The following is an 11,610-nucleotide window of genomic DNA, read 5'->3' on the forward strand; positions in this document are numbered from 1 at the left end:
CAGACACCAAACTCAGTTTAACAGATTTATTGAACAATAATGGGGGGGAAGGATGGAGAGGTGTAGACCAGCGGCAGCAGGGAGGAACCAGGCCAGAGGAGGAAGGTTGGAGGGTTCAGATGAGCGGAGGAGGGTACAGCAGTTGGGGCAGTGAGGGGGTTTCCAGGTGGAGGAGTTCCAGCAGGTAACTCAGGGTGGACTGGCAGCAGCAGGGTGGTAGTTGTGGAGGAATCCAGGGGCTAGGCCTAGCAGAACAGCGAGGATCAGGTGGTCCAGGTGGGTCAGACTCTCAGAGAGAGGTCAGAGCTGGTTCACTGTAGAAGCGGAACCATCTGGCATCTTCTTCCAGTAAGCCACTCCTATTTAAGGCCCTTGCTGATTGGAGATGATGAGCACCAGCTGGATCCCATCAGCCTGCCACCCTGAGAATGTAGAGAAAACACTCCCCTGCAGAACCCAACATATAGACCCAGTTACAAGTGCACAACTATTTTTGAGACTCATTTCACGCTTTGGGGAAGCTCCCAGATTTGTGTGTAGATTATGCGTTTACATTCTAGTAAAACCTGGGACATCTGAGTTTTGCTCTGAGTCTAGTGTTTTTGTCCTCTGACGTTTCTCACTGTGCTTGTACCAAAGTGGCAAATACTTTAGTTCGGTGGAAAACGGTAGATCTCAGCACTTCCTTTTAATATCCTAAAATTATTTATAGACATATTGTGCATTTTTGAGCGGTACAGGAGACTAAGTGGTCTGAAAAAGGACCACTGGGTGGCGGAATGGTTCGCTGGCCGGAAAAATAGCCAGGCAAACCCAGAAGCAAGACGGAGCGTCCCGGTGGTCTGTTCTCTGAAGTAAGTAGGAGGTAAACCTTGAGGCTTTGCTCTCCGATTATAATGAGGCATGGAGTAAATAAATGATTTCAGATTACGTTTTATATGTCTGGTATTTTGATACTCTGCCCTCCTCATATGTTTCTGTTAGCGGTAGCTAACACTACGATTGCACTACGATACCAAAGAAGAATCTTCTTCTGTTCCACTTGATTGGTGGGATTGCACATATTAACACTACCTGGGTAGCTACCATATAACATTCAGATTTGAAAACTGAACTGAACTGAAATCAAATCAAAGGAAATAAACTCGTGAACTTGACTGACTTGACTTGGGGCAACTAAAAGAAAACATTGACTATTTTGTTCTGTTTTTGTTATTGTCAGAATTTGTAAAAAAATGGGTTTTGTTCAAAACATTGTTTTCCTTGCTCCTCCTGAGTTGAACCTTATTATAAAGAGTCATAGTCACTGATCCCCTTGTCACAGGTGACTTACCAGATAAGTACATCTTACATTAGTTTTAATATTAAATAAAGATCTTTTCCCTGAAGTGATGAGATAATTCACAGACCAATTAACTGACTCTAATGTTTCCTAATTAAAACACTGTTGTAAACTGAATATGTAAAAAAAAAATGAAACAGAAAGCAGGGGCTGCACAGTGACGTAGCTGGTACAGCTGTTGCCTTGTAGCAAGAAAGTTCTGGGTTCGATTCCTGGCCCAGTGTCTTTCTGCATGGAGTTTGCATGTTCTCCCTGTGCGTGCATGGGTTCTCTCCGGGCAGTGGCGGAGCTAGACTTTTAAAGTTGGGGGGGCAAAGGGGGGCCAGGATCAATCAAATTAAAGATCCTTTCTGAATATCATCTCATGGACACTGAACTAAATGCGTCTTTCTCACCGGGAGCTGACAGCGTGTTGATGAGTTATGGACACCTTGGTTAGGAAGCTCTGTTTGGACAGGTAATTTGACAGGTAAAAATAGTCCGGGTTGGACCAGAATTATTTGCCTGATGGTGCTCGGGCTTCTAATGAGTTTACATTTAATGAGTTTGCAGCACACAGAGAAAACCTAAAGAGAATGTTATGATCTACTTATTGTAGTTAAAGTAGAGTAATAGCAGCTGACTGTTGAGAGAGGAAAGAAATTAAAGTGCCGATCCGTTAGGCAGAAACAAGGCACCACTGGCCAAGCGCTGGGCAATAAATGCTCCACCGTTACGCTCCAATTAATCACACATGAGATGACAAACRCCAAATATACAATATATAGTTACACTGCTTAAGTTAATGGTGTTTTAAAAACAAAACCAGTAAAAACTTAACTGAGTTAATATGTCAGATTCCCTCCTCTCCTCGTCTTAATGAGAACAGAGAGCAGTCCGCTGGTTTCTGTCCAGACTGTGATCAGCTGACCACTTGGTGCGCAGACAGTTTCAACTTTGCGCACAGAGAACATCGTGGAGCTCATTATTAATCAGACTAAGAACAATATCTGTCAGAGAATCAGCTCTGATCTGGTCGCTTTAACGGACCAGAGGCTTTGGAGCATTTAGTGCAGCCGATCCGCTTCTGCGGGGTTTTTCTCCCGCAGAGGGATCAGGAAACGTTCAGAGTTCTGCTGTCTTCTAATCACGTCATTTCGTGAAATGTTACCTGATTTCAAAAACGTTCTAGCAGAGAAATAATAAATGTTTTGTTTGATGATTACAAATTGGAAATAAATTTTTTTTTTTTCTTTGACGGACAACGAAAAAACCTGTTACGCAACCTCTGCACCAAACTACGAACATTGTCGGCCCCTCTTCGGTTTTTTCTCTTTTTTGCGGAGGATCAATAAATAACTTATTGGTGTTTTACCATCACCACCAGGTATGAAGTGCTTTAGCCTTTGAGTTGCACCACAGTGCAGCACAACTGAAACATCCAGGAGAAGAATATCAGCTTGTTGTTATGAGTATAAAGGAGGCTGGTATCGCGCCTGATAAAAATCTATTTATTTATGTCATCACATGGACTTATATAAAGTTTTATACATTTTCTTTTCATATATTTATTATTGTTTTTCTTCTTTAGATATTAGGTTGGCTTAGAATTATTCCAAATAATGTACAGGAATGACCTGGTGCTGTTACATGTCAATCATCTGGGGGGGCCACTAGGGGGGCCAATCAGATGACAGGGAGGGCACTGGCCCCCCTGGCCCCCCTCTGGCTCCGCCACTGCCGGGGGAATCCCAAGGGGATTAGAACTCCAGGGCCCCCTCCCTCGGCCACCACCCATCACACACTGCACCCAACCCCTTTGGCCCGTCCGACAGGTGGTGAGCCCATTGGAAGGGGGATCTATGACTCCTCTTTAGGCTGAGCACGACCAAGCTCCATGGGTAAAAGCCAGGCCACCAGGCGCTTGCCATCATTACCCCCTCCAGTCCCCCCTCCTGGCCCCCCCTCTGGCTCCGCCACTGTCTCCGGGTACTCCGGCTTCCTCTTACAGTCCAAAAATATGACTGTCCGGTTAATTGGCTCTCCAAATTCTCCCTTGGTGTGTGCTTGGTTGTTTGTTCTGTCTGTCTCTGTTGCCCTCAGCCTCTCGCCTGAAACGTTAGCTGGAGATTGGCAGCAGCACCTCCTGACCCCATTGGGGACAAGGGTGTTAGAAAATAGATGTAAAAACAGGTATTTAAGAGTTGGGCATTGTAGGAATTTTGATATCCTTCAGTTTCTCGGTCGTTCATCTTTCCTGGTTATCAACTCTTAATTCAGAAGAAAACTCATTGGTTTGCTTCCAGTTTATTCAGATGTTTTCTCATGTGCCTTTAGTTATTAATTACCTAATGTTTTTATGAAAATACCAAAAACATTATTCCCAAAAGCCCTTTGAGATTATGTGTACAAAATTAATTGTAAATATAGGATAATAAAATGTTTTCTAAAACTTGTTTTAATTTTTATTCAATAATTTCAAGCCCTTTTGATGTTTTGTTGACTTTTTTGTTCAGATGCCCGAATTGCCTAAATAATTAAATGTTTTTCTTTAAGAACTGCATAATCAGATGAACAATGTGATTTATCATTATCATTTAGACCCAGCAATTTCATTCTCCATGAGTCATAATATGTCTAATTTTTAAGCTGAGAGCAGCAGAACTGCAGCAGGATGTTTCCACAATGTGTGGTTTGTGCTGATTTGAACATAAAGCATATGCAAACAATTCTGAAATGCTATTTCTATGCTGAAGTATTATTTTACCAGCCCATACTCTGAATTGATCATGAACTGAGCAGAACCATAGCTTGAACACCACTGGCCAACAAATATGATTAACACACAATAGAGTGAATTTAACATGGAAGTACAATTTCAAATTGTTACATTTTTAAATGATTAGGAAATCATATGCAGCCATGGGGTGGGGTGACAAGAAAGCTCGACCTGCCGTTTTATTCCGGTTGAATGTAATGAACATTCATTTGGAAGCATTGATAATCAACAACTTTTAACTTTAAAACTGGTTTAACGATAACTGCTTCCTCAGTGTTTCGTGATGATGTTCTCCGTTCAAAGTGAAATTTTTCAGTCAGTTGTTTTTTCTTCTTTTGTCAGGATCAATATCAAAATCTGCGACAGACTGGCAACTTGTCCAGGGTGACCCTGCCTCTTGCTCGGAAGGTTAGCTAGTGAGGCACCAGCACCTCCCGACCCCACTAAGGGAAAAGGGTGTAGGAAAATGGATGGATGGATGGATGATCTTCAAAATGTAGATCTTAATAACTGACATTTAGTCCAAAAATACATCCACACCTCTAAAATGCTAAATGCTTTGTGATCTTTAGCCCCATTGAGAGTAGATGAGGTTTGATATTGATCCTGACATTTTACAACCAAAAATTGTACTAAAAATTAAATTAAATAAAAAAAGAAAAGAAGAAAGAAAAAGTAAAAAAAACTTGTATAACAGCAAGCAAACAAACTTATCTTCCTGTCAGGCAGTGCATGTCACAGAACAGGTTCTTACCTACTGGAAATTGCTGATCGGTTTCACTTTGAACCGAGAACATCATCACGAAACAATGAGGAAGCAGTGACTGTTAAACCAGTTTTAAAGTTAAAAGTTTTTGATCTCATCTACTCTCAATGGGGCTAAAGAGCACAGAGCATTTTAGAGGTGTGGATGTATTTTTGGACTGTCGGTTATTAAGATCTACATTTTGAAGATCATCCATCCATCCATTTTCTTACACCCTTGTTTCTTAATGGGGTCAGGAGGGTTGCTATCTCCAGCTAACGTTGCAGGCAAGAGGCAGGGTACACCCTGGACAGGTCGCCAGTCTGTCGCAGATTTTGAAGATCGGAAAAACTGATTAGGTTAAATTATCCTAAAACCATCTGTAAAGGTATCCATGTCAGGCAGCTGCAGCTCTTCTAAAAGGCTGCTACCAAAGTCCTGACCAACATTAGATAAAAATCAGGATATCACTATTTTATTTTTATGTCACTGCAGTGATAATTGTCTATAAAGCACTAAATGTATGAACCATGTTGACCTCTACTGCTACTGAGTGTTTCCAGAACCAGAATGAAACCAGCCAAGGTGACATTTAGTGTCTTTGCTCTGCAGCTCTGGAACAAACTCCTGCTAGTTGTTATAAATCAGAACTGAAAACATTCAGCTTTTGATAAAAAATCAAGCTAACAATTTGTTTGAATTATTGGCTTCTTTTATGTCTTTAAAATCTGTATTAAGCATTTATTTTATTTTATGCAACACTTACGTGTTTATATGTGTGCTTCTGATTCTTGCCTTGCCTCATTACTGTTTTCTGTTTCCCTTTTTGATGTGGCCAACACTCAGCTGTTCACTAGCAAGGACCATGCTACAGAATACATATTTAAATATTTATTGAGGATAAGAGGAAGGGAGGGGAGGAGGAGTGAGGGGAAGGGTGAGGGAGAAGGGAGGGAGGGATGAAGGGATGGAGGGGTGAATTAGATGAAGTCGGGCAGTGATGATGATAATGATGGTGATGGAGGGCCTGCAAGTGAAGACTTGAGTGGGGCTTTATCTTCTGGGATAAAAACATCTTGAGTATATCCCGGCTCGCTTAGGATCCCCCCGGCGGACCCTACAATGTAAAGAAACGAGAAACATGGTATTAATTTGACAGTATATGTATGTGAAAAGGGAAAGGGTGGGTGGGGTTGACAAACTATGTAACAGACGTGGAACGGCTCTCGAGCGAGGTATATATGGGCTGTTTAGGAAATTGGAGGTGTGGCTTGAGGCGTGGTCCTGCTCCTGAACCTAAATTAACAAGTTAACTCCATTTCACTAGCAAGGACCACGCTACAGAATACAGATTTAAATATTTATTGAGGATAAGAGGAAGGGAGGGGTGAGGGAGAAGGGAAGGAGGGATGAAGGGATGGAGGGGTGAATTAGATGAAGTCGGGCAGTGATGATGATGATGATGATGATGATGGTGATGGAGGGCCTGCAAGTGAAGACTCGAGTGGGGCTTTGTCTTCAGGGATAAACACATCTTGAGTATATCCCGGCTCGCTTAGGATCCCCAAAAGAGTCAGAAATTAAATGCAGCTGAGGAGAGAGTGAGCTTGGAATAAATCTTTAAGGTTGTTACGAATGTGCAAATGGTAGGCTTGCGAGGACCAGCGACCCAGGATTTGGATCGTGTGGTCTGGGACGCCCTGACTAGATGCGGACGAGGCTGCGCCAATGCGGAATGAATGGGCGGAGTAATGATCGGGTGAAATGCCTGATAACGATAAGACCTGGCGGAAATGACAGGAGAACCAGAAGCGAGAAGCTTGTTTTCCTGGTTCGGAAATGAAGAGAGGATCATGAGGAGAAGCGTTAGCGGCGAATCGGGACTGGACATAATTGAAAATGGGCTCGTACGGGTTGTGGGAGGAATCGAGGCAGAAAAGATAGATGGGACAAGAGACAGCGAGCTGATCGGTCTTACTTTTCCGCAGAGTAAAAATCGTGGTGTCGTGGCTGAGAATGGAAATATCTGAAAGGCAAGGATGAATGAGAGGATTATGGATGGAGGAAGTTGGAGCGAATTCAGAACAGCGGAGGAAGCCGAAAAAAGCTAGTAGGAACGTGGACTCCAGGGTCCTGTCTACAAAATTAGAGGAGTAACCGGAACGCAGAGTGGAAATGCATTTGTGTAGGAGGTCGGTCGTGAGGGGGAGACGTGGAATGACGCCGTTTGGTTTTTGCTTCTTGCAGCCTTTGATGAGCGTGTTCACGTGGCAGTGAGAGATGGAGGGGCAGATGACTCCTGCAGAAAGCTTACAGAAGAAATTGATGCCTGCTAGATAGGACTGGATAGTGGAGGTACGGATCTTAAGGACTAATCGGGAGTACGTAATGAAGAGGCAGAGGGTGGAAACGTCTAGGGAAGGAAAAGGGAGATTATAAGTGGCGTGGAAAGATTTAAATCGGTTCCGGCTGGTCGAATATACAGAAAGCGAGCGAGGAGCTAGGCTGCTGAGGATTAATTCTTGAGAAGCTCGGTGGAAATCAGGTAATGGAGGGCTCAGTTGAATATGGTTGACGAAAACGGAGGGACCGGCGTGGAACGTGCTTCTGCATCTGGGGCCAAGAGTCTGAATTTCTGGAAGGAAAAACGAGAAAGAGCGTCGGCGATGCGGTTTTTTGATCCGGGAATCTGAGCGGCTTGAATGGGCAGAAACTAAGGTAAGTCTGCGCATGAACTGCATGATTTCGGGGGAGCGAGAGCGGCCTCTATTTATGATTTCTACTACTGCCGTACTGTCTGAATGAATGAGGATGGATTTTTTAGACCATTTGTGACCCCAAAGGATCAGAGCGATGACGATGGGGTAAAGTTCGAAGAGAGCGGAAGAAGGAGAGCCCGAGGCGTTCTGAAGAGACTTAAACTCGAGCGGCCATGTGTTGGCGAACCATTTTCCTTTTTAATAACTGCCGAAACCGGTTGAGGGAGCTGCATCGGTAAAGAGTTGGATGTCTTCAGGGTAGGTGAGGAAATCGTTGTAGAAGAAAGAAATTACGTTCCAGGATGAAAGAAAGTAGTGCCACAGACGCATTTCTAATTTGCAGGAGTGATCGATAGCGACAGAACCGTGAAGGGAGGGAATGCTGGCCGCTTTAGACAGGAGGTGAGAGATGAAGGATTTACCCTGCGGAATGATGCAAATGGCGTAGTTTAGATGGCTGAGGAGAGAGAGCAGTTGTTGTTTAGAACATTTGTCGGCAAGTAAGAAATTAGACAGAATTAAGGTGATTCGGTTGATCTTTTCGGGTGATGGGGAAGCTTGGAAAGATAAAGAGTCCAGAGTGATGCCTAGAAACTCTAAAGAGGTGCGCGGACCGACGGTTTTCTCCTCTGAGAGGGGAATTCCTAGCTGGGAAAAGGATTGAGTTAGGGCGTTAAGACCGGAACGAGGAGGGGAAGATGGAGGAGTGATGACCAGGAAGTCGTCCAGAAGATGTATGACGTAGGAAAGTTTATAGGTATTGATAAGGATCCAGCAGAGGGCTTCGGACAGGGAATCGAAAATTTTGGGGCTGCTACGGCACCCGAACGTGAGGCGGGCGGCGAAGTAAAAGGCGCCTTTCCAAACTACGCCAAAGAAGCGCCAGAAGTCGGGGTGAATAAGTAGAACTTTGAAAGCGCTAGTGATGTCGGCTTTGGAGAGCCAGGCGCCGCGACCTGCTAACCGAATGAGTTTAATGGCGTGATCTATGGTTGCACGATTGTAATTGTCCTCCAATTGTCCTAACAATTGTGTTACATGGAGGTAAAACTGAATATGTCTGGTTCATGTAACCAGAGATCCAGTGAGACTCAAAATGTCTTTAGTGTATCAAACCAGCTGCTTTACACTTCTTGATAAATGTTTTATATCTTAAAGAAGAGTTTCTAAAAATTTTTGTAGTTATAATGAATAAATTGAAATATTCTTGAGAAATGCATTCATTTCTGGATCTCACTAAGTGATTGACAGATAATTTACGCATAGATTGATATTTTCAAGCCTTTATTTCTGATAATTGTGATCATTTTCCTCCGACAGCTACTGAAAACACAACAATTATAACACTAAATCAGACAAATTCAAAGTATTTTCATGCAGAAATTTGGCCTTAATAAACGGTTGAAACTGTATTCAACAGAGTTCAGCCTCCCTGTCTGTCCCTCTAAATAAACTGGTGAAGCAAACTGAAAACAAGCATGGAATGGCTTCATGATTTTTAACACCACTGAAATTAAACCAGAAAAAGAGGAATTACCACCCAAACTACACCAACTATGCTGTCCTGCAAAACTGCTTTTCCTCTACATAACAGAAGCAGATGTAATGTTTCGAGGGAAAATGTCCCAAGGATCCATCGATGGAACGAGGTTCTTCCAGTCCGGCTGAAGAGGAGGATTGTTTAAAGCCATCAAGCAGCTCAGCCAGTAGCATTCAGAGGTCAGAGGTCTCAGATCCACCTTCACTTCCTCTGAGAACTGACCTCCAAGTTCAGGGAAACCAGACTGTAGAGAAAATATTCAGTGTTGCCTGTTAATAGTTCAGTTTTATCTCCAGATGAAGCTGTGTCCTGTTTGGGTTCCAGCGCTCTAACATCTATCCCACATACAGTACGGTACCTTSAGAAGTTCTTCTTTGTTGGTGTGGAACAGCGCCATCTGCAGGTTCTGAACTGTTAGCTGTCTGTACTCTTTAACCTGGAAACAGGAACCACACTGATGCAGCAAAAGTCTGCTTCCAGAGAGAAGCAGATTATTGCAGAGAATATAACTGTCCTACAGTCCAGTACCTTCTGTGGAGTCAGTCCACTGCTGTAATTATTGAGTCCAAATGCCTCTTCAATCTGCTGCTTCSTTTTGTTTGCTTCACCTGCTGCAGTCCTAAAAGTTTCCTACAGTTTAAATTTAAAACAGTAAAACTGGATCAAAGCCTAATAAATTAAAATTAATACTCAGGTTTTAGGTTAATGGTCTTATTTTCAGTAAAGCTGTATTCATTGGATGTCAAAAACCCCAAACTTTTGTCTAGCAACTTGAACAGGGGAGAAAGTCATTCATGTTGAGTAAATGGGGGGATGTAGTAGCTATTTCTTTCTTTCTTTCTTTCTTTCTTTCTTTCTTTNAACATTCATCAGTAGAACTGCTGCTTTATACAATATTAACACACTTATTACTTGAAACACAATTCAAGATTATCAACGTAATTAACGTTGATTTTTGATAAGTCTTMGGAAGGTCTGCAGAGTTTCTTCATTTACAGATAATTTACAGATAACAGAAAATGACTTTAAAAGTTCTCAAACAAAAGTAGATATAAAAACATTTCATACAAAACCKCTTACTAAGAAAATAATGACAATAWCAGTAGCACAGTTTTATCACAAAATGTGGTTACTCTTATTCTTYTGTATTAATCTTTGCTGGTAGTGTTTTTCCATATGAAGTGCAATATAAAGAAGGCTCAACACTCCTTGGATTATCTGTCTTTGGATCATCTGTCCTAATAAAGTCAAACTTGATTGACCCCTTTGAACCAGAAGCCATGTCTGTGGCTGTAGCTGTTATCTCCGTGGAGCCGAACCTGATTTCTAACTTCACCTGGCGCTCTCTACCTCCACTAATRTCAGGCATTTCAACATGAAATGAACCAACTTCCYCAACTCCCAAGTCATCAACATACTTAGGAAAGTGCCTTTCTGTGCGGTARAATCTCATGGCCATCCATGTCTGATACTTGTCTACTGGATGAACGATGTGTTCTYTAATCTCATCCCASCAGACATCTTCACCTRCCTGCACCAGTTTTACAAACCTATCACGGCACCATTCCTCCTTKCCAACCATGAATTTCTTTTCTGGCTTATGTTKGAGCTCATCAAAGGRCTCACACAGGGCCACACCATATGTGTAGGGGCTTTTTCGAGATGCAACCCAGAACGGGTTTCTTCCAAACTCAACAGCTCCTCTCATGATTGCTTCCTGAGCTCTGAAAGGACACAGGATCTTACATGTGTCACTAAACTGATCAGTAATGTACTGATGCAAAATMTGGCTATTAGCAAAACCCCCAACTAACAAAATGTACTCAATACTGTATTCTCTCTTAAGGATTTCCYTAAGATTCTTGGTGATACCCTGCAGACTCTCCTCAAAGAAATACTTCATTTTTTCTTTGGAAATTYTTATGGATCCATTGTTCCAGGAGGCACCTTYCACTGACTCAAAGAACTYCTCTAAGGTTTTCGTTTTCTGAGCCAGTGTTCCCAGATTAAATGAACAGGTGAACTGAACATCTTCACCTGACTGTTTGAGATGAGTAAAATCATACATCAACTTCTGAACCTCACTGGGATAATTTTCCTCATATTCATCCCAGACTCCATCAGAGAATATCTYTYTGAGGAACTCTTTRAACTTTCTGTCCACAGTTTGTCCTCCCAGATCGTTTCCAGATGCCTTGTGCAGCTCCTTTAAGGCTCCTYCWKCCCGGACTTCATGAACAGTGATGTCAATGGTTCCTCCTGAAAAAGAAAGAATTATAGACTATGTTCACTCCTTTATTTATCAGGTCATACATTATAAAGTGTATGATGAAGAATTAATTGTTTTCTTGAGTTTGTTCTACATCATGTGAAACTGGATCAGAATTATACAAAGTACCTCCACAGTCAACAACAATGTACTGAGATCCTTGACACTGATCCAGAGGAGTGCCGTTGTGTTTCTCT

At 42.4% G+C, this 11,610-nt stretch overlaps 2 protein-coding genes and 1 pseudogene across 2 annotated transcripts in view; all 3 read right to left on the reverse strand.

Annotated features, from left to right (window-relative positions):
- Positions 1 to 6,425: 6,425 nt before the first annotated feature.
- Positions 6,426 to 7,325, reverse strand: LOC108167014 (uncharacterized; the record flags this gene model as incomplete). The annotated part of the gene is made up of 1 exon (XM_017309388.1): positions 6,426 to 7,325. A coding segment is annotated over one exon (900 nt), but the record flags the coding sequence as incomplete, so codon positions are not given.
- Positions 7,305 to 8,868, reverse strand: LOC103461824 (uncharacterized; annotated as a pseudogene).
- A 1,411-nt stretch (positions 8,869 to 10,279) lies between these two features.
- The window catches only part of LOC103461825 (heat shock 70 kDa protein 12A-like), a 24,390-nt gene continuing 23,059 nt past the window's right edge, over positions 10,280 to 11,610 (reverse strand). Inside the window, exons 10-11 of the mRNA XM_008404175.1 lie at positions 11,543 to 11,608; positions 10,280 to 11,403 (exon numbers count right to left, since the gene is read on the reverse strand). Coding sequence (XP_008402397.1) covers positions 10,280 to 11,403; positions 11,543 to 11,608 — 1,190 coding nt within the window. The remainder of the gene's footprint in view (positions 11,404 to 11,542; positions 11,609 to 11,610) is intronic.

Source organism: Poecilia reticulata, linkage group LG2 (genome assembly GCF_000633615.1).
Source record: "Poecilia reticulata strain Guanapo linkage group LG2, Guppy_female_1.0+MT, whole genome shotgun sequence".
NCBI classification, from domain to species: domain Eukaryota; kingdom Metazoa; phylum Chordata; class Actinopteri; order Cyprinodontiformes; family Poeciliidae; genus Poecilia; species Poecilia reticulata.